This window comes from Schistocerca americana, chromosome 5 (assembly GCF_021461395.2).
Source record: "Schistocerca americana isolate TAMUIC-IGC-003095 chromosome 5, iqSchAmer2.1, whole genome shotgun sequence".
Taxonomy (NCBI): Eukaryota; Metazoa; Arthropoda; class Insecta; order Orthoptera; family Acrididae; genus Schistocerca; species Schistocerca americana.
Genome location: NC_060123.1, coordinates 306188392 through 306212602, shown reverse-complemented (window position 1 = coordinate 306212602; position 24211 = coordinate 306188392). Strand labels below are relative to the sequence as shown.

Genomic DNA, 24211 nt, shown 5'->3' with positions numbered 1-24211 from the left:
CAGCAACCTGCTTTGGAAATTTGTTCACTGTGTTGCCTATCTGCAGGAGCGAACTAATTCGATGCGACAATACGGAGTAGTTGACTGGTTGGCTAATTTGGGGGAGGGGACCAGACAGCGAGGGCATTGGTCCCACCGGATAAGGGAAGGGTAGGGAAGGAAATCGGCTGTGACCTTCCAATGAAACCATCCCGGAATTTGCCTGTAGCAGTTTAGTGAAATCGCGAAAAACCTAGATAACAATGGCCGGAAGCGGGTTTGAACCGTCATCCTCCCGAATGCGAGCCAGTGTGCTACCCACAGCGCCACCTTGCTCGGTAGGGAGATTTGTGAGAATGTTCCGACACACCTCTGCTGGTAAGCTACGCAACTACGCCATGGCGCGCATTATGAATCTGAACTTGGAGAGACACTCTACTTACTGATGCGTGTAGTTTTTCTGTTTTCTGGTATTTATTCTGTCGTCTTCTGAAGACCCGGAAATGTGAATAACCCTGCATATATGTAAAGTGCATATATATATGTATGATGTATGTTTGTGTGGTACTACAATTGGAGTAATTAAGAAACTTTTATCCGATTTACAGCCGGCAGAAAGGTGTTCCGCGACTTTCTGCGCTGTGAATACAGCGAAGAAAACATCCTTTTCTGGCTTGCTTGCGAAGATCTGAAAAAGGAGTCGAACCCCGATGTGGTTGAGGAGAAGGCCAGGTTCATCTACGAGGACTACATCTCTATCCTCTCGCCTAAAGAGGTAACTACGACTAGATGTATAGCGTGACCTCTGTCATGGCTATCTTTATTCGGCCAAAGCAAATAATGGATACAGTTGTGTTAGTTTTTGAGGGGATTTCAGCTTTCCCAGTGGGTGTGCTTGCTCTGAGACAGCTAATAAATCTATATAGTTAAGACGCACGTTGCGTATTCCCCGTGTTCGGTTTTAAAGTGAGAAAGTAGAATGTGGTATTTTCAGATGTGACAGTGTTATAGGTTTGATGCAGCTAAACACTATCTTTTACAAGTGTCTTAATCTCTGCATAACAACTGCAACTACAGTCATTCCAACTCACTTACTGTATCCAAGGCTTTGCCGCTCTCTACAGTTTATATCCCGAACACTTACTTTCATTACCAAAAGAACTTTCACTTCGTGTTTCATAATGTATCGCGTACGCTCTAAGACAAGAAACGGGCACAGCACAAAGAAATTTCTCGAATTGGACGGAAATCGGTAAATATCATGTACATTTACGAACAAACGAATTATTACAAATTCAGAAAAACTGGATGATTTATTCGAGGGATTCACGAGTTGAGGAATTCGGTAACGCGCTAGTGCATCTTTGCCCTTATGTAAACAGTCATTCGGCTTGACATTCATGGAGAGAGGTTTTGGATGTCCTAAAGGATATTGTGCCAAATTCTGTTCAATTGGCAAGTTAGATCCTCAAAATCCCGACCTAGTTCGAGGGACCTACCTGCAACAAATGTTTTCAACTAGACAGATATTCTGTGACCTTGCTGGCCAAAGTGGGGTTTGGCAAGCACACTTTTACCCCAGTCAATGAGTTTCAAGGCAAAGACCTGTCTGGAGATATCCCTTACGACGGTAGGATACCGACCTGACTCTCGCCCGCCATACAGTTCGACAGCCAGGAGTGATGGTCTGAGGGGGCATATCTTTTCATATCAGGACCCCTTTCGTTGTCGTGCACAGCACCCTTTACGTCACAGCGTACATGGCGGTAGTCTTCATCACGTTTTGTTGCCGTTCATGGCAAGCCATCCAGGGCTTACATTTCAGCAAGATAATGCCCGCCCGAACACGGCGATAGTTACTACTGCTTGTCTTCGTGCTTGCCAAATCCTACCTTGCACAGCTAGGTTGCCGGATCTCTCCTCAATTAAGAATGTTTGGAGCATTATAGGCAGGGCCCTCCAAGCAGCTCGGAATTTAGACGCTGTGTCGCGCCAATTGGACAGAATTTGGCACGAGCACATCCAACAACACTATCAGTTAGTGCAACACCGAATAACTACTTGCATAAGGGCCAGAGGTGAACCAACGCGTTATTGAATTTCTCAATTTGTGAATCTCTTACTCTTGTATAAATCATCCAATTTTTCTTAAATAGCACTCATTTATTTGTACATGTGCTTCTACCGATTTCCGTCTGATTCGTATAATTTCTTCGTAGTCTTACAGTGTGTGCAGCATGGTCCATTGATAGTGACCGGGCCAAATATCTCACCAAATAAGAGTCAAACGATAAAACTACGAAGAATGAAACTTGTCTTGTTTGTAGGGGGAAACCAGATGACGCTACGGTAGGCCCGCTAGATGGCGCTGCCATAAGTCAAACGGATATCAATTGCGTATTTTTTTTAAATAGGAACCCCCATTTTTTATTACATATTCCTGTAGTACGTAAAGAAGTATGGATGTTTTATGTTGGACCAATTTTTCGCTTTCTGATAGATGGCGCTGTAATAGTCACAAACTTATAAGTACGTGGTATCACGTAACATTCCGCCAGTGCGGACGGTATTTGCTTCGTGATGCATTACCCGTGTTAAAATGGACCGTTTACCAATTGCGGAAAAGGTCGATATCGTGTTGATGTATGGCTATTGTGATCATAATGCCCAACGGGCGTGTGCTATGTATGCTGCTCGGTATCCTGGACGACATCATCCAAGTGTCCGGATCGTTCGATGGGATAGTTACGTTATTTAAGGAAACAGGAAGTTTTTAGCCACATATGAAACGTCAGCCACGACCTGCAGCAAATGATGATGCCCAAGTAGGTGTTTTAGCTGCTGTCGCGGCTAATCCGCACATCAGTAGCAGACAAATTACGCGAGAATCGGGACTCTCAAAAACGTCGGTGTTGAGAATGCTACATCAACATCGATTGCACCCGTTCCATATTTCTAAGCATCAGGAATTGCATGGCAACCACTTTGAACGTCGTGTACAGTTCTGCCTCTGGGCACCGCAAAGCGGCGTAATATGCACTATTGGGCAACGGAAAATCCACGATGGCTGCGACAAGTGGAACATCAGTGACCTAGGAGGGTTAATGTATGGTTCGGCATTATGGAAGGAACGATAATTGGCCGCCATTTTATCGATGGCAATCTAAATGGTTCAATGTATGCTGATTTCCTACGTAATGTTCTACCGATGCTACTACAAGATGTTTCACTGCATGACAGAATTGCGATGTACTTCCAACATGATGGATGTCCGGCACAAAGCTCGCGTGCGGTTGAAGCGGTGTTGAATAGCTTGTTTCATGACAGGTGGATTGGTCGTTGAAGCACCATACCATGGCCCGCACGTTCACCGGATCTGACGTACCCGGATTTCTTTCTGTGGAGAAAGTTGAAGAATATTTGCTATCGTTATCCACCGACAACTCCTGACAACATGCGTCAGCGCATTGTCAATGCATGTGCGAACATTACGGAAGGCGAACTACTCGCTGTTGAGGGGAATGTCGTTACACGTATTTCCAAATGCATTGAGGTTGACGGACATCATTTTGAGCATTTATTGCATTAATGTGGTATTTACAGGTAATCACGCTGTAACAGCATGCATTCTCAGAAATGATAAGTTCACAAAGGTACATGTATCACATTGGAATAATCGAAATAAAATGTTCAAACTTACCTACGTTCTGTATTTTAATTTAAAAAAACCTACCTGTTACCAACCGTTCGTCTAAAATTGTGACCCATATGTTTGTGACTGTTACAGTACCATCTATCACAAAGCGAAAAAAGTGGTACAACTAAAACATTCATATTTTCTTACGTACTACACGAATATGTAACAAAAATGGAGATTCCTATTTTTAAAAAACGCAGTTGATATCCGTTTCACCTATGGTTGCGCCATCTATCGGGACAACCATAGCGCCATATGGTTTCCCCCTTCAAGCTAGACAGGTGTCGTTCTTTGTAGTTTTTTCGTTGACGCTTATTTCGTGAGATATTTGGCCCGATCACGATCAGTGGACCAACCTGTATAGTGATTTGGTACCAGTTTTAGTATGGATGGGTCCTTCATCACACGCCGACTTGTGTATGGGCACATTTTCGGAGGAAGTTTTGAAGTGATGCCTAGTAACACATCTTTTGTTCTGTAGCCAGTCAGAGATTATATCTAATATCTTTGCCGTAAACCAATGGTACCATTCCCAAATCTCTTTGTTTGGTTCCCGTTCATAAATAACATTTTAAGAAGGTAAAATTTGTGGCATTATTATTTTTTTTAATATTCGCTATGCTTTATGAGGCCGTTCAGACATCCACACAGTTTTGTGAATGCTTTCGTCACTTCTTGCCCTGAGAGAAAAACCGAATTGTTGCTCATCTCTAATCTCCAATCTCCAGATAACTGTTTGAATAACCAGAGATTCACGCACACAATGATGAATTGTCACAAAGCAAATGCAAAACAGCAAAACATTACAACAAACAAATGCAAAACATTATGTTGGAGACACGTTTACATTTGTTAAGAAAAAATAAATTAATGCGCTTCACGACTTTTAACCATAATTCAGGCATGCTTAATCAATAGCATTCTCCATGAATAAAACATACGAACGTACCAAGGGAAACATCGTGATTCTCTGGAACTTGCACTCTGGCAGTAATAGGAAGAATCATATTCTAATATCAATCTCTCCCCATACGTCTTACTGCTAGAGCCCGCGCATGGTCGTTACGTAAAATCCATACCTTTTATTACGGGTGAGTTATGTGTATACGGAAGACGGCAGCATATTACCGGCTGACGTGCGCCGTAGCACGGGCTGGTGCAGGGCTGGTGGACGTTTATCACGGTCGCATTGTGCCGCTACATATATTCGGTGGTACCAATTACTGTTTCCCCGCCAGCAGCTTTCAATTGTACATTTGAAACGTTTTATATCTACAGGACGAAGATGACTTTTGTTCCAGAGGAATACCAGTGGAAGAACTTTCTTGTTAGCGATAAATTTATTTTAAAATACAATTCAGTGTTGGATAACACTTTGCACATGATTTAGCGCCTTACGCCATCTGTTAAAAATCAAAAAAATCTTGACTAAAGAATAGTTAAACGTATTTTCTGTCAACAATATTTTGTTCATACAGCGACGGCGTATTTAGAAACCTAGCACCCTAAAAACCATCGTTCTTCCTATGACTCACAATATTTTAAAAAAATATTTTTAGTTTAACTGCTAGCTTTCAGTATTTACCAAAAAGTTTCAGTCCTAGAGCGTTGCTGCAGTGTTTACGAAACATACCGTCACTCCATTGCTGGTATATAAGCACCGATATGAAGACAAGAGACTAGTATGGTATTCGTGTCTTTCCGACGGCATGCAGTAAATGCGGAAACGTGAACCATGGCAACGTTATTATCAAACTCGTCCAAAGCAGGACCAACGTGCTGTTTTCTTTTCTTGGCTGCCGTAGGACAAACGCCGGTACACATCCATCAGAGAATGAATTATGTGTGTGGAGTAGCACGTCTGTCGAAAACGATCGTTGTGGAATGGTGCGTGACAACGGGTCCCCAGTCCCAAATGCCGCAACCCCAAAGTTGCGCCAACTCAAGTGGGAGTCATTTGAGCATTCGGCCTGTAGTCCTGATCTCCCACCATGCCATTTTCAAGGCTTCGGTCCCTTAAAAAAAAGGCCGTGTAGTAGAGACGATTACTGCTGAACAAGGATGTGCAGCAGGCAGTTACAGACTTCTTCACGCTGCAGGACACGCTATTTTACAGCAGGGTATCTTCAATCTAGTGCGTCGACGGAATGATTGCCCCAGTGCTCACGGCGATTTTGCCTGACTGACTTAACGAAAATGGATTGTATGGCCTTCTAACGAAAACTTTTTGATCGCATCTTACATACACTTTGGAACATTGAAAATAGCGCACCAAGAGGGGAGCAAAAATGAAATTTATTAGATTTAATTATATACAGGGTGAAAAGTTTTTAAACCGACAAACTCTGGGAGGTTATAGGAGACATCAAAACAAATATTTTTCCCCAATGTCATTTTTTCCTATGAGGAGTATTTAAACCGGTAGAGGAAGATTTATCTGGCGGCATATTAATTAAACCAACAGCCACTTTTCCATTTTTTTATGAGCAAGAGACAACACATTAACACAACCCAATTTCAATTACAATAGATTTTCAAAAATGCCTCCATTAACACGTAAACAAAGGTTACACCGTCGGATCATGTTCTGTCTGACACGGGCAAAAACCCCAGGAGTATCCTGAATTGTTACTGCTGCTGCTACTATCTTGGCAACCAGATCCTCTTCTGATGCGACAGCATTTGCGTAAACAGGGTTGCGCACCTCTCCCCGCACAAAAAAGCCCAGAGGGGACATATATGGGGATCGAGCGGGCCACGGTACAGGACCATCTCTGCCAATCCACGTTTCTGGGAACCGTCGGTCCAGGAATCGACGCACACAACTGAAATGTGCCGGCGCCCCGTCATGTTGGAACCACATGTATTGTCTTGTAGGGAGCGGGACGTCTTCCAGCAATTCTGGAAATGCTCTGGCGAGGAAATTGTATTAGTGCCTGCCATTTAATGGCCTAGGTAGCAGATACGGCCCAATTAAACAGTCCCCAACAACACCGACCCACACATTAACGAAGAATCGCACTTGATGAGCTCTAGCATCTGTGACATGTGGGTTATCCTCACTCCAAACATGCGAATTGTGCATGTTGAAGACTCCATCACACCTGAATGTTGCTTCATCGGCAAACAACACAGAGGATGGAAATGTAGGATGCATTTCACACTGTTCCAGGTACCACTGCAAAAATTGTCTCTGGGTGGATAATCAACTGGTTCCAGGTTGTGGACACGCTGTAAGTGAAATGGACGTAACAATTGCTCTCAAAGGACTGTTCTTACATTCGTCTGATTCGTCCCCATGTTACGTGCAACTGGCACGTGTCCTGATTGAAGGATCCTGTTCCACATGCTGCAAGACAACTTCCTCAAATTGCAGCGCTCTTACAGTGCGACGGCGTCCCTGTCCAGGTAATCTGCTAAATGACCCGGTCTCACGCAGACGTTGGTACACAGCAGCAAAGGTCGTATGATGCGGGTTACGGCGATTAGTTTATTGTTGTTGACAAAACTGCTGTGCAGCTCGTCCGTTGTGGTGCGCTACGTAGTACGCACCAACCATATCAGTGTACTCACTCCAGGTGTATCGCTCCATTAGTAAACTGAGACAATGCACTACTACACTGGTGGACAGCAGTCGCCTACAACTGAAGATCGTAATACGGCCTCTAACAACTGAAGAGCGACCACCACCGGTTTAAATAATCCTCATAGGAAAAAATGACATTAGGGAAAACTATTTGTTTTGATGTCCCCTACAACCTCCTAGAGTTTAAATACTTTTCATCTTGTAGATAGAGATTAAAGTGATCCCAAGACCAAGACAAGTACGCAAATAGAGTGAGTACAAGTAGACAAACACAGTGGAACATTAAAAACGAGTTGGACCACCTTTTGCCGCAAAACGTGCCGCAACACGGTCCGGCATGGGGTTGATTGAATGTCTGATGTTGTCCTGAGGCTGAGTGACCAAATCGTGAACAACCACCTCCAAATCATGTACACAGCGGCATCTGGCTTTACAATTAGATCGCTAGACCCGAATAATAATTGTTTGAAAAAAAATGAATTTTTAATATTCATATCTCAGCCCCGTATAAATTTCTAACCCCATACAGAGAGTCCTGCAAATTTGTGAATTTTTAATAGATTTGAGACAAAAAGCATGGGGCACATGCAATAGATAACACTACAGAGGTGAACTATTCATGCATCAGTTAGTAAGCAAGTAAGCAACTCTTCATGCAACAATTACGTATTGCATGCTCCAAACGTTTTTCGTTTTAAATGTTACAAGAATTTTCATGGCTATTAAAAATTCACTATCACAAATTTTCGGAGCTGTCTGTATGGGACTAAGAATCTGCATGGGGCTGGGATCAATTATTTTACATTTTTTGGTTTTATTTATAACATGGTACATTAAAAAAATTTATTTAAATAATTATATTCTGTCAACGGCCATGCCACAGTGGTAACACCGGTTCCCGTCAGATCACCGAAGTTAAGCGCTGTCGGGCTGTGCTAGCACTTGGATGGTGACCATCCGGTCTGTCGGGCGCTGTTGGCAAGCGGGGTGCACTCAGCCCCTGTGAGGCAAACTGAGCAGCTACTTGACTGAGAAGTAGCGGTTCCGGTCTCATAAACTGACATATGGCCGGGAGAGCAGTGTGCTGACCACATGCTCCTCCAGATCCGCATCCAGTGACGCCTGTGGGCTGAGGATGACACGGCGACTGGTCAGTACCGTTGGGTCTTCCAAGGTCTCTTCAGACGGAGTTTTAGTTTAGTTTTAATTATATTCTGCTTTTTAGTCATATCAGTGTAAATTTTTCAGTTGATTTCAAAGATTTTGATGAGATTACAACTGAGATGTGTGGTAAACTTCTCTTCATCTGACTGAAACACTATGTCAAGCCACTGTACACATACCTCATGGGAAGAATGTGGAGGTAAAAATTAGAGAGTTCGAGCTCGTGTGGAGGCTCAGCAACAATTGTTCTTCCTGTGAACCACTGGAATAAGAAAAGGGGAGAAAATGGCAGTGGTATGCAAAGTACTGCAACAATATCACTGTACATATATCTCATAGAAAGAAGTGGAGGTAAAAATTAGAGAGAGTCGAGCTCATATGTATGTTTACCACCAATTGTTTTTCCGTAGAACCACTGGAATAAGAAAAGGAGAAAATGGCAGTGGTACACAAAGTACCCTCCACCAAAGAACAGGAAAGAAAGTTAGTTGCCATTGCTCTGACATCCAGTTCTGAGCTACATTTAAAATTTCAAGTCTACAGCTCATTGTGGTTAGTTTAAAATCAATTGCAAAACATCCAGTTCTGAGCTACATTTAAAATTTCAAGTCTACAGCTCATCGTGGTTAGTTTAAAATCAATTGCAAAATTGGTACTGAGCAGACAGACAGACAAGAAAGCAATATCCATCTCCTTTTCCCGCCCCTCACCCCACCCCCGCCTCCTGTCTGGGGTCTTGGCTTGATGTGCTTATCCGCTTACGTACCTTATCCCAATTCTACCTGCATGACACATTAGTCCTGCAGGGCAGCCGTGATGTCAGGCGTTACTAACCCATTTCACCCTCACCCCTTTGTATGAGAGAAAAAATTGAATTTATTTTGCATTGTCGTTTGGTCTGATCTGCGTTTAATATTTCTAGTCTCTAACTCATCAGGAAGATAGGTTAAAATCAATTGAAAAATTTGTGCAGATAGAGAGGCAAGAAAACGATATAATAAAAACGCAGCAAAAACCGCAGTGAAGTATGATGTACAAATAATACTGAGGTCGTGTGGGACAGAATGTCATAAAATTCAAAAGCGACAAATGCTCATAGAATTCGTTCTCCACAATAGGATAATGTCTAATTATAGAGTGGCTGGTCGTAATTGTGATTCATGTGATGCAGCGGGCAGACGTGCAAACACACACACACACACACACACACACACATACATACATGGTGAGAATGTTTAGACAAACGAAGTGACAACCATATCGGTTACTCTGGCAACTTCTCAGCGAAGCCATCCACGTGTCTTTGAAGGAAGGAAGTATTATATGGCTCAGTGACTGCGTTCGTGCCTATGAGAAAAACAAGCCGTAAAGGTGCTGTGAACAGAGAATAAGCTACATTAATCGTATCAGATATATTACTAATTAATCCAAACATTTTAGATCATCTAGACACTAATTTACACACTACATTTTAAAACGTTTGTTGTAGTTTATGCGTCATGCATAAGTATCCTTGAATTGATTCTTCCTTCGAAATTTTCTTATTCTTGGATAATAATTTAATGTATATTCATCTGTTTATTGATAGCTGAGCTTTCACTAAGTAGATCAACGCTAGTTTAATCGAATGAACCACTATTACTTGTTTTTCAAAAATAATACACCCTTAAAAATACGCAGAAGCATCATCTTGCGCATTTAGTTCTAAATTTTATGTGGCTACATTCATCTGCATAATTTACTTGTTTTTGAATTTACATCAGTTAATACAATATCCTTACGTAGAGTAATACTAATTACTTCCTTTTGTGTAATACATGACATTTTCCTAGACGATGAGTTGCTCCAGTATTTTCTACCGATCACTATAACTGAAATTATCCATGACTGTTTTTTTACAGAGTCTTTGCTCCCAAAACTTGTGATTATTATTTTTTACAAAAACTGTTGATGCCGTTCGAGTTTAGGCCTTAATATTTGTATAATATGTAAAAATACCGTGAATTAACGATTTTACAGAGGACAGCACACAAATAATAGAGCTCAACATTTTAATATTCAGTCTTAAGTAACGTTGATTACACATGAACCGATGTTTTTGGGAGAAGTTACGAATTACCTGCTTGTTAAATAAGTTTCCACCCATTGTCTCCTGAAACGTGAGAGGCGCATTTAACAGGACGTCTACAGGGATTATATTCGCTCACTCTTTCACTTGCATGCTTCCCTAAACTAATTCATACTGCAGGTAACTTTCTCTGAATCAGATTATTTATCAAAACAATAACACAAAGCACATAAAAACCAAGCCAAATCAGGACGCAAACTTACTGGTATCGTAACTAGGTTAGGATTTCAGAAAGAAATGTGTGTGAAAGTTGAAGACAGCTGATTTGCATATATTTCACCAAAAAAATTAAATTCTATCATGTGTATAGGAGCGTCAGTTCCAGAATCAGGTGGACCAAGTTAATTTATTATATTTTGACTAAAATCACATTTGTATCCTCGAGATGATCATGTATTGTATCCCAGTTACTGAGTTAGATTTCTAAAATAATTTCAACAGTCTCATTATTATTTTTGGGGTAAGGAGCAAAAGTTTACACTGTTGCCAAAACTGGCATGCGATTCGGTACTGTTTATCGTAGCATTTCTCAGGAGCGATGCTTACGCCAGTGTTTTGCTTAACTATGATACTGCCTTACCATTGACTTTACCACATACCTCCAGACCCAAATCCTTCAACGATGACACAAACACAATTCTTACCAAATAAGCCAGAAAGTGAGCAGTAAAGAAATTAATAGGTTGTAAGGAGTCTGTTACTAGATTACAGTTAATTAACAGTGACTCAATCGGTAGAAAACACTATATAATCAGATTCCTGCACTAGTTCTTTTAGGGATGGGAATCTACTCTCTTACAATGGTGACCTGACGCCTGAAGTAGAAGGAAACAGACTTTTGGTACTGAGGATGAGCGAGGAAAATCTTCACTGCATATTCACTACCTTCGACAGACGTTGAACGCTGCTACTTTTACTATGGCTGTGTTCCCCGTCATACCTATGGTGGTTTATTTTCCATGCTTTAATTTTTTGATTTTCTTATGGCATATTAGGTAGGGACAACTCAGTTCCGTCACAAGATACGCTAATGAGCTTGACGCCTACATATAACTGCGTAAGCTTTCGCCGCCAGAGTCAGCCGACACAAAAGATTTCTGCGTATGGTATTGCGTCATAATATATAAAACTACTGCTGCTGAAGAAAAACCAACGTTTCGGACACGGTTGCGGCGGTCTAATGACCCAGAAGAAGGCCGTTGCAACTGTGGCCAAAACGCTGGTTTTTCTCCAGCGGCCGTAGTTTTATACATTATGACGCGGTACCATATCCAGAAGACTTTTATGTCGAATAACGCGTACGATTCGGACCGTTTGCCAAATGTCACATCGAGCGTTAGTTAACAGGTGGGGACACTTACAGTGACGTCGCAGGCCATCTATCAGTTCGTTAGTGACGAAATTTCACTTCTTTGAAAGGAATGGCTGGATTCTTTCGGTAAACACAGGATACATAAATAATCTTGAAGAATTCACAGCAACAAACCTGAAGTGCAACAGTATTCTTCTACTGTCTGTAGGAATACGTAAGATCAATCAAGTTGCGATTGTAACTAAAACGAATAGTTTGTACATAAACGAGGATCCTGGCAGTTACCTACTCCAGTCGACCTGACTAATATCTTCGAAGCTTCTCGCAGATCATTCTAGGCGAATGACGCAGTTTGTCATATTCTTCGTTCCCCACTCATCACAAATAATCAAACATTAACTCACTAAGCACTCATATTATTCAGTTACCTTTTATCTACAAGGAACCACGGACAATTGACATACATCATTGTTCCCTACTTCTTCTCCAGTACTTCAACTTTTCTGTATATGTCTTCGTTTTCTCTCAGCCCCATTGTTCTGATCCATATACTAAATTACTTTCATTTTTAATACTTTCTTCTCACAACTCACTCTCCCTAGCGATTCATCTGCTCTGTCCAATCCTTTCTGTATATCTTTGCTCGCACTTTTCGTGTCTTCCTGTCTCAAAGATACTTTAAAATTTATTTGGTTAACTTGTGGGAGCCATGCTTTAAATATATCCAAAGACAACCAACAGCCTCTTCCGTGCTGTTTCTGCCCTATTGCCTTGTATGCTGTGTATTCTTCATCATTGCCTCTTCTTTTTCAGAGTTCTCTTGTTGTTAGCAAAACTAATATTTTCCATACAGGTCTTATTTACATTACATCTTATCTAACTTATAATCCAGCAATTAACATTCACTGGTATATAAGCACTTCCGTTTATTATTGCTGTATAGTATTTTAATTATAGAGGAGAAATATCTCTGGAGTGATTATGGTCACATCATTATGCTGGGATTGTTATGCGACTTATGAGCAGTGTTTGTTCATAGTTTAAGCAAAGACCAAAACATTAGTATTATGGGTATTTGCATCATTTTTGCGAATTCAAAGAGAGATTCTAGACTGGAGAAACATATAATTTTCATAGGGAAATACTTTTAAAATCTGAATTTTATCTTGCTAGCAAGACAAGGTGAAATGAAGCCTTGTTATCACTACGTATTTACAAGATAAGAAACACGTAAATGTAACAGAATCCAGTCTTCCACTGAATGTATACACATTTCGAGCAGTGTTAACCTGCAAACACGGTTTATAAATGTCAGCCTGAGTCTTTTCGTCCGCTTTATTCAGATTTTCTAATCATCACTATTTATAGTGGGAAGCTATTCTACTGGTACTGATACGTAGAACAGGAAGAACCGCTATACTCGATTTTATTTTAGTTTACCTAAGGATGGACACAGATTAAATGCACTCTAACAGAAAATAGAAACTAAATGCTTCCATCCCTAGAAATATTTTACAGTGGTCTCGAAATACTACACAGAGAAATGCTTCGATGAGGAAAATTTTGTGGTTGAAGGACAAGCCCCCCATTTAAGTGTGTGTGTCTGAGTGCATGCGTGGGTACGTGTGTGTGTGTGTGTGTGTGAGAGAGAGAGAGAGAGAGAGAGAGAGAATCAGTAAGTAAATAACACACTGAATGGGAAGAGAAGTAGACAAGTACTATATAATATTCATTTGGAAAATCCAGTGTTTTCCTTCTTCAGATTATTGTCTCCACTGTTCGGTTAAGGTAAATAAAATGTTAGTATGTAAACTGTCATCGAACTCCTTTATAAGTGCCATACTGTTCACTCCCCTTTTATGCTTCTACATTTACTTTCCACTTAACAGGTAACAATGAATGATTAAAATATACTTTGCAAGGCATAACTTTAGTGTGGCAAGTTTTTATTTTCATATGATAGTGTCTGTACAGGTGAATGAAATGAATTTCTCTCTTTTCATCTTTATTATGAATTTATTAACTCATTAACTTTTTTGTACCTTTTATTCTTCAATGTAGTAGACACTTGCACGTAAAACATAGCAAACAAATTCATTAAAATATTTAATATCATTAAGCAAGGAAAAAGAATATACAATCTGTGAAAAAGATGCATATAAGCATGTGATATGCAGATTTTTTTCAGATTATAATTCCAAATTCAATGTCTTTGAGATATTTTTAATAGTTCTGGCGTACCATGGAGCCATTTCACAATGCTGAAGCAGTATGTTTGAGTATGTCCGAGACTCACCAAAGCGAAAATGTACAACAAAAAAATTTAAAGATAGTAATGGCTGTTTCTTCTATTTCATTACAAGCAAATAATATCTTAGCTGTGGCACTTGTCTCAAACAGCGAAATGCCCTTTAATTTTGCTCTTCGAAGTTTTAAGCCATACCAGAGTCATGTGACAAGATGAGGAGTGTATGTTTTCAGGAAAAAGTTTGTGTTCTGTGTCCCGGAATGCTCTATGGTTTTAGTTTAAGAATTAAGATAAATATCTTTTGTTGCGGGTATTCCAAGTGAAAATGTATGCCCTCTGCATCGTCTTCTATATGCTCTATTTTTCTAATAGTTTTTATTTTTTCCGTATTGAGCCACTGGAATCACATAACTGCTTGAGTTTCTCCTTTTTTCTCTGTTGCTTCCTGTTTTCCCATTGTTCCTCAATCATCTCCCCGGATCATCTTTTCATATCTTCCGCGTTGTTCCTGATGTCTTATTTTATAGATTTTTGCCTTGAAACTCTTCTAAATTTAGCATGTTGTTCTTGAAGTGTTTCTTTCTGTTATAACGGTCTCTTTGATATTGTTTATACCTAGTTCTTTTCTTACATTTGTAATCCATGCTACTGTTGTAGAAATACAGTAACATTGGTTTCGTTAGCCTGTTCTCAGTCACTTGGTAGAGACGTTCAAAGAAGATTGAAATTAACTTTTCCACTTTCCGATCCCTAACAATCTGCAGTTTATATCATTTATTTTTGCTAATAATTAGTCTTTCCAAGTGTCTCGGTCTTACTACTGTGACGTAGTGTTTTAATTTTGTGTGTCTAGATATGCTTACCTTGTTGAACATCTTTTTACTAAAATGATATGATGTTTCCATTTTACTATTTTTACATCCGTAGCAATTCTCACTAATCCATTTTTCTGTATAATTTCTTCAATATATTTAATTAATTAAGTTGTTCTATTTAACCTCTCTGTTAAGAATTCATGCTTCAAAACTAAGAAAACCTTCAAATGAAACAAGCGTTTATTAACTACCTAGTTTCAAACAGCCAGTCACCACCAGGTAACATAAAAATATTTACGTCACACAGTCTGTTAACGTTCTTGTCATGCCGTCAAAAGTATAATGAAAAGCCATCACGTGTCATTGGAACTACCGTCAATAGTAAAATGTTTTAACACATTTACTATTGACGGTAGTTTCAGTTTCGTAAGGAGGTTTCTTAATTTTTTTTGACGTCACATTACGAACGTTGTAAAACAGGTTGATATAGATGATTTTATGAGAGCTTTGATTGGTTGATCGAGGTTTGGTAGTCAAGAAAGGCTTATTTCAGCAGCAGCTCTTGATGCTTGAATATTACTTTTTCTACCGTTCATGAGCTGTGTGGCACCTCTTGCACAAAATACATTACCTACGCCGGCGGAAATTGAAGTGTTACACTATTAACACCTTCACCGAACACCTCTGTTCATACTCCAGTATTTTTTACTACAGAAAAAAATACAATTCCTACATATGAAGAATGGTTTGAGTACATTAAGTGTATTGGACATGAAACTTCCTGGCAGATTAAAACTGTGTGCCGGACCGAGACTCGAACTCGGGACCTTTGCATTTCGCGGGCAAGTGCTCTACCAACTGAGCTACTCAAGCACGACTCACGCCCCGTCCTCACAGCTTTACTTCCACCAGTACCTCGCCTCCTACCTTCCAAACTTCACAGAACCTCTCCTGCGAACCTTGCAGAACTAGCACTCCTGAAAGAAAGGATATTGCGGAGACATGGCTTAGCCACAGCCTGGGGGATGTTTCCAGAATGAGATTTTCACTCAGCAGTGGAGTGTGCGCTGATGTGAAACTTCCTGGCAGATTAAAACTGTATGCCGGACCAAGACTCGAACGCGGGACCTTTGCCTTTCGGAAGGCAAGGTAGGAGGCGAGGTACTGGCAGAAGTAAAGCTGTGAGGACGGGGCGTGAGTCTTGCTTGGGTAGCTCAGTTGGTAGAGCACTTGCCCGCGAAAGGCAAAGGTCCCGAGTTCGATTCTCGGTCCGGCACACAGTTTTAATCTGCCAGGAAGTTTCACATCAGCGTACACTCCGATGTAGAGTGAATATCTCATTCTGTATTGGACATGTTTAACGTTACTGAAACTTTTCTGACACATATCGGGACACAGCATCCTCATAGTACATGCACATACATCTGATAGCGATTTTCCTGACTAAAAAAAGTGGATGGATGGTGTGAGGGACATGAGAGCATCATATCGACAGATTTCACTGATAGTTGGTTGTAGTACAAGGATACGATTGGTGGTGAAATGGAAGCTGGGCAAAAGTTTAGACAGAATAACAAGCACAAGCCATTCCAGTAGGACTACACCACCAAAAGATGGTATGGCAGTTCTACTGGATCTGGCAAATAGATGGATAACGGTACCTGAAATCCACATCTGTTTGTGGCGGTCAGATCGACGCAGCTGAACTGGTTAAATGTCCCATAAGCGGCGATTCTCGAGACTCATATCTTTCCAACTCCTTTACTGGGCTACATGGTCGTCTGATTCGTCATTCATAGAGGGATATTATGAGAAGACGTATACTCTCATACCATTATCTATCCAGCAATCCTCACGAACTGTCAGAGCAAGGCTTTCAGGAATGGGAAGAAAGTCCTTAAGATGGCATTCGGGGGCCATTTTAACTCCATGTCACGAGGATCAAAAAATTTTATTCGTGCTTTGTGGGTCACATCTCACCCTGATGTTGATGGAAACCAATTCTGAGCGAAAAGAAAGTTATCATTTATAGGATGAACATCTCCACAGCATCTCGACAAAAATAGGGAAGCACCAAAAATACAGCACGTTAACATACCGACTGCAGTGTAAAAAATCCGTTGCAATAACAGCCCTCGGTCGCAAAAATGTTTAAAACTTGCCATGTTTAAAACCTTAAAATCCGTTGGCACTCAAAATAGCTTCCCCGTTGTTTCGGAATGGATAAATATATGTCCTGTATGGGAATCTAATACCATTCTTCCTGCAAAATATTGACAAGATAGGTAACGATTATAGAGGAGGATACCAATCGCGTACCCTTCCCTCCAATTAGACCACGAGGACTCAATAATGTTGAGATCTGCAAATTGTGGTGGCCGTTGAAATCCTGTGACTGTGGCGGACAGACGAGATGGGGCAATTCATCATCGTGCTCGCAAAACCAGACCTGGACGATGCGATCTGTGTGAACACGAGCCGTGTCCTCTTGGTATACAGCATCACCACTGGGGAACAAACATTGTGCCTTGGGATGCACATAATCAGCCTAAACGGTCTCATAATCCTTAGCAGTAATGCGACCTTGCACAGGAAGCACGAGGTCCGTGGAATACCACGGTATGGCTGCCCAAATAACAAGATCCTTGTCTCGTTTCAGTATGGAGACCTAAACTCGGCCAGAAGTCGGAAACAGTGAGCAACAGGACTTCCTTTCGTTGCTCAATAGTCTAGGTTTCACCCCCTCGGCACCATATTTTCCTAATACGGGCATTTGCATCACTGATAAGGGGTTCTGAAATTCCAGCTCGCCCTGCATTTTCCCGCTTATGGAGCTCCCTTCGGCTTCTTTCAGTGCTGACAGGGTTCCAGAGTGCGACATTCAGCTCTGCACGAGTTCTGACCAGGGCTTTGTACGGGTGCCGTTCGTGGTCAAATACAACATCACTTGGCTAGCAAGTGTATTAAGTTCAAGCAATTCTCGCGGTCATTCCGTATTTTTATCCAACTCCTCTATGGCATTCGTGTTTGATGGTGTAACACTTTACATTTTCGTCAGTGTATTTGGTCTTCTAAGAATTTAGGTTTATTCATTATTACAGTTCTCTAAATGAACGACATCTTTCGTTATTGTGTGACAATGTTGCTATGGTGATAAGGAATAAACAACAATAAAATAAAAATATAGTGATATGATATACGAATGCATAACTTCGCTGCGATATATACTGATAAAATTTTTTCGGGCTTCCAGCCGCGTCCAGTGATTTAAAATCCACGAGCTTTCGGCTGAGTTCTCGTCAGCCATTGTCAAGTGGTGACTGTCGAGTGATTGCTGCTGCCGTCCTTATATAGCAGCTCTGTCTTCAGTGACGTCAATGATGCTCGCTCCAGCGCCATATATGGTAATGTTTTGATTGCGCACTTGCCGCGCCCGCTTCAACTTTCCGATGGCCGGGTTCCAAGCTGTGCTTAGTTACAGGCTGTATAACCAGCGCGGCTATATAAAGACGGCAGCAGCAATCATTCGACAGTATATGCTGCTGCCAGCCCGCCCCGATGGGGAATTGAAATACAATAAAGAAAAAAAAAATCATTCGACAGCCACCACTTGACAATGGCCGAGGAGAACTCGGCCGAAAGCTCGTCGATTTTAAACCACTGGACGCGGCTGGAATCCTGAGAAAATTTTATCATAATGAAATGATGTTTCTCACGTTCCCTGCTTGTCCGCACAGGTGAGCCTAGATTCGCGGGTGCGCGAGATCGTCAACCGCAACATGGTGGACCCGACGCCGCACACGTTCGACGAGGCGCAGCTGCAGATCTACACGCTGATGCACCGAGACTCGTACCCGCGCTTCGTCAACTCGACGCAGTTCAAGAAGCTGGCGCAGCTCACCAGCAACGGCAACGACGCCAGCGGCGCCGCGACGCCCACCGGCAAGGACAAGGAGAAGGAGAAGGACAAGGAGAAGGACAAGGACGCGCCGACGTCGTCCTCTGGTCGCAAAGACAGCAGCGCGTAACGCAGCACGGTCTACGCACGACGCCCTCCTGCTGGGTCCCATGCACCGCCCAACGCCCCCGCAAGCCCCCACCCTTCACCACGACACCTGCCACCGGCACTGCATCGTCATCGGCCTCACGAAGACATTACCATAATGGCCTAACGCGGAGGGACCGGTGCATCACTCTGGCCCATCTCCCCCTTGGTGCCCGCGGGTCGGACACCGATTTGCAATTCGTGTCAGCTCATCGCGACGGCAAAGGTCGAGGTCAGCGCGGACAGCAGTAGCGTCCATCGGGGATTACGTAGCATTGCACGAGAGCCCACTGGTTCCTGGGCACGTCATCGGGATACTTCTGGATCAGCGCTGCGGTCTACGTGCGCACTCACCGGGGAATGAGTTCAGCTTGGCAACTTCCCTACTCACCTCCATTCTCCCGTTCCTGAGAGTCGTAAGCTTCCCTACCGATAGCTCAGAGGTGACCACTGGTCCTGCCACCTTACTCCAGTTCCGCTGCCCCCTCCCCGCCACCCCCCACCACTGTTCACTCACAGATGACCCCTCGGAGCAAAGCTGTGTGGCTGTTACGAACTGCTGTACATTTTCATCCAGACGCGAGGAAACGCACAAAAAGTATGGGCAAGTGGGTGTTATCGACGGCAGCTTTGCAATACCCTATCCCGTTCCTGGAATGTATTTCTTTTTTCTTTTGTTTTTGGCATGAAACCGAATGGTGCAACGAAATATTACGCTACGTTGGTGCCAAAACGATTCTGGTTGGCCGAGCGAGGAATAGGATTCGCTGCTAGGTGGCGTGGATTGTACCAATATGCTATTTTTGATGAAAGCGAATGGACTGCCACTGCGCCGAGCGTTACAAAAACTTTTCACGAGAGCTGAAATGCAAACCCCGTAAAAGGCCCTACAAATTTTACGTTATCGTGATTCTAGTCCTTACAGTATGTTTATTTCGAATATTGTGTTGACTGTCTTTTAAGAGATGATTATTTCTTTACTCTAGTCGTTAAAGTCAAAGAAATAATACTAGTCATTACAGATAAAACGTTCCTATGTATTTGGTTGTATGTCAATTGACAACTGATATATTTTTCTCTTTTATTTAATTAAATATATCAAGATGAATAAGCAAGTAAGGGATCAGGCTGTTAAACTTATTATGTACATATATAAATATATATTTCAAGAAGTTACAGACTTTGTAGTATATATATATGTTTGAAACAAAAAATATTATGTCGTTTAGTACAGAAGCTCTTGCAGGTCTGATACAACTGCCTCACAAAAAACACAATTTGAAGAAAAAAATTAATTGCACATTAACAATGTATTTTTGTCGTGAAAGGATTTCGATCTTAGCGACCAGACGATTAATGCTTTTTTAAACAGACAATTATGAAACGTTGTAGCTGTGTGAAATTTTGCTGATTGCGGATGTACGTAGTGAATAATTGTGTAATTAGAAAACACCTAATAGTATATTCCTACCCGACCTTGCACCTCTTCAAGTTCACTTGTTAACTCAGCTAGCCTTGAAATATTTTATAATAAAATCATCGCTCCATATGTGTACTTAATACTGATATTTACTGTACTAATGTAATGACCAAGTCTCCTCGTAAAGACCAATTATTATATGAATGATGCACATTTTTATTAAACTCCATATTTATAGGTCGATAGGAGCTCAAATGTAATTGATGTACATCATGTTTGTGTACACAAAATAATAATTATCCTCAAAGTGATCATAAAAATATATATACATAATTATTAAGTGTGCTGTTTAATGAAAATAAAAAGCGAAAATAATTGTGCAAATACACCGACGTTCCGTGCGACAGACAATTTAAATAACATAAAATCTCTTGGAAGCTGCAGACATTCGTCATATTCATCTTCTCAGTGGTTTGTTTGGTGGTTTAAGGACTCAGTGAAACAATTCAGAGAATATAAGTGAGATAACAAAATTTTAGATGCGTATCGATAAAAGACAATCGTTACATGCAATCGCTTTATGCATCACCTGTGTACATTCTCTAAAGAAACAGATTACAAATAAATAATTATTGGTATTGTAGAAGATGAGTAATGTGAACAGTGTGTAAGGCACAAACTGTAAGAAAGACAGAGTATTACTAATAATTCCTCAGTATGAAAGTGTAAAGTTTTGTGTTTGTTGCGTGTTCAGCAAGATTCTTTATCAGAAGTGTTTTTCTCTACAAGTAAGTGTGTACGGTGCTGCGGCTGTTTTTAATCATTTATTCCGTCAAAAAAGTCATGTTCATGTTACATTATTATTATTGATAGACCATCTGAATAAAGCCCATAAATTTATTGTTTTCTCATGAAGCAAATTAATAATTCTTCATGGTACTGGTTCAAAAAGTACAGCGTTAAACCCCACAAAATGTGACAAGTTGCAATATTCGTTAAAGATTATGAATCTCGACCTAAAATAGTGACAGATGCCTTTATTAACATACAAGCAATATGTTTTGAAGAATCTAACAAAGCTGGACTGATTACAAGAAGAGTTCGACTTTGCATTATACTCCAGACATATAGATCCTTACTCTGTGCTTTCTCATATCTACTTGGCATAAGTGAACAACAGTTGAACATCACATGTATTTCATCATGGGAAAATACTGCGCACTCAATCGATGTTGATATTTAATTATAAAATAAAGTATATAGTTATGGAACAAGTATTTTTTTGACAATCCCATTCAGATTAGTTTGATGTGTGTTCATTTATAAAACTGTAGTAGTAAAAGCGAATATTATACAAAATATTTTCTTTTTTCCAGTTAATGTCATCATGTACAAAATTCAAGGTGATGTAATAGATCACTTTTTCACAGGTCAAAAACACATTCAAACCTGTGAAACACTTTCAACTCTTTGTGCACTGTTATTATCATAATCACACATATACTTTAATTCCTAATAGCCACTATAAAATATATCAAATACGGAATGTGCTGATGTTGACTATACACTGACAACAAAATCCGGAATGTGTAGATGTTGACCATACACTAACAACAAAAACCTAGGGACACGTTTTGTAGCGATATTCGAGGTGAACTAAATTATTTTTAATTACATAATGCATGATGGTATATATATTTAGATGTTCCCACAAGAATATCATATCTTACAAGCACTGTATCTTGATAAGCACGTGATGTAAAAATACGTTTAAGCAGTAAGAAGTTTAATGTTCAACAGGAAAGGCCAGGTGCGTTTTGTGGTAGGATTAAAGGGAAAAACTGATAGAGAAAGGCCTCAGCATCTGCCGAAATTCCGTGATTGTCTGGCTTCCCCAAGTTAATACTTGTAATCCACATTACAGACCACCTCCATACCACATAGGGTCTAAAAAGACCAGAAAATTCGAACCTTTAAGGTAGTCCTCCTCGCTCCCCGCCCTCCCACCACCGATTTTTAGTACCTGCCGATACCAGTAGGTAGTAACGTAAGTACATACAGAATCACAAAAACTGAAGAAATACCATGAACATTACGAAGTTGCGGGTGCCTGTTAAAATAGAATAGATTCTCTCGAACCCATGTCAGAGTAGCTGTATTTATCCGCCAGAAGAAAATCCCTAACGATGGAGCAACGAAGTCCCTACGGCACGCCTTATGCTTTACTACGAGGAATAAAAAAGTACGAATGTGGCCTCCTAAGTGTTGTCGGATAAACTGCAGAATATGATACGACAAAGGTGGTTCGTTTTATAGCTTGACCAATTTGTCAGCTATTAACTAAACCGACGCTACGCCTAACAGTAGCATTTATAGACAGGAATGTTCGTGAATAGCTTGTTACCAACAATAATGCAAATATCCACTAAAAAGCAGGCGGGTGATACTCTTGAAAACTTCTTCTCCATCTCTGAAGCGAACTGCGTGCAAGGAATATATGACTAGAGCCAAATGCCCTGAAAATGTGCCCCTGTTATATCAAACACTGATCCAAAAAATTACTAAGACTATTTGACCACGGCTTAACGAAAATATGCAAAAACAGGAAATGGTTTCATTGCGCTATGGGAAAGGAGCAGTGGCATGAACAAATATTTAAATGACTACGATCATTATTATTCATGGTACTGACGTTGCACCTCTGGGAAGTGTGGATGTGACATTCCTTATAGGCAAATCACGTGCAATGAAGATGTAAAACGTTGCACTGTCTATCCACAAAGAAAGAAATAGAACATTCATATCCAACAAAATCTTGAACAATACCAAATCTCGTATTCTCGGCAATGCTGACTTTCGTTATAAGCTGCGAAGGTATGCAAAGAATCTGAAATATGACTGTTGATGGCAGTTGCTTGAACGTTGACTAATTTGACGAATAATTCCGCTGGAGGCAGAAACCATAGTAAAGTTACAGTGGCAAGTACGAATATAAGAGCACGTGTGCCGTACGAATATTGTGATGATTTCATAAATGAGAGTGATAAAAAAAGAAACACGTTTTAGTGACATTTCTCATAATTAGTGAGCAGTTCAATGACTAATGACAATCAGTGAATTTATACGTGTCCAATGATGGACTACGTGGTGTACAAGTCCGCGATATGTGAAAATCAGAACAAAAGAAAACTTCAGACACAGCAGGATACTGTAAGCAATATTAAACCAGTGAGAGTGAAACACAGCCAGTGTGGTTAACTCACAGATGGACAACTGAAATAACGATACCGTACCACGAGCATGGAGAAACCTGTCTCTCTGAACATAGTAACCGAGCGAGGTGGCGCAGTGGCTAGCACACTGGACTCGCATTCGGGAGGACGACGGTTCAATCTCGCGTCCAGCCATCCTGATTTCGGTTTTCCGTGATTTTCCTAAATAGCTCCAGGCAAATGCCGGGATGGTTCCTAGAAAGGACACGGCCGACTTCCTTCCTCTTCCTTCCCTAATCCGATGAGACCGATGACCTCGCTGTCTGGTCTCCTCCCCCCAAAAACAACAAGAAGCTGAACATAGTAACCTATGTATGGACATGACTGAAGGTAGACTGGAAGGTGTTGCAAACAAATTATCACGTCAACCAGCTCGAGAATGCCGCCTTCTCACCGTAATTCTCGTAGATGATAACATGAGAATAGCCATCGGAACCAAACATCAACTAAAGGTCACATGGTCAACAACCCAGCTCAAGTGCCGAAAGCAGGAAACACCAGTTGTCCGTAGCAAGTCGGAAACAGAAACAGACAGAAGAAAGCCT

The 24211-nt window shown here is 41.0% G+C and overlaps 1 protein-coding gene and 1 pseudogene across 1 annotated transcript in view; both read left to right on the top strand.

Annotated features, from left to right (window-relative positions):
• LOC124616332 (regulator of G-protein signaling 17) overlaps window positions 1-21620 on the top strand; it is a 510137-nt gene extending 488517 nt beyond the window's left edge. Inside the window, exons 6-7 of the mRNA XM_047144638.1 lie at window positions 588-754; window positions 18667-21620. Of these exons, the coding sequence (XP_047000594.1) occupies window positions 588-754; window positions 18667-18957 (458 nt within the window). The 3' untranslated portion in view covers window positions 18958-21620. The remainder of the gene's footprint in view (window positions 1-587; window positions 755-18666) is intronic.
• LOC124617455 lies at window positions 8127-8243 on the top strand (annotated as a pseudogene).
• Window positions 21621-24211: the final 2591 nt, after the last annotated feature.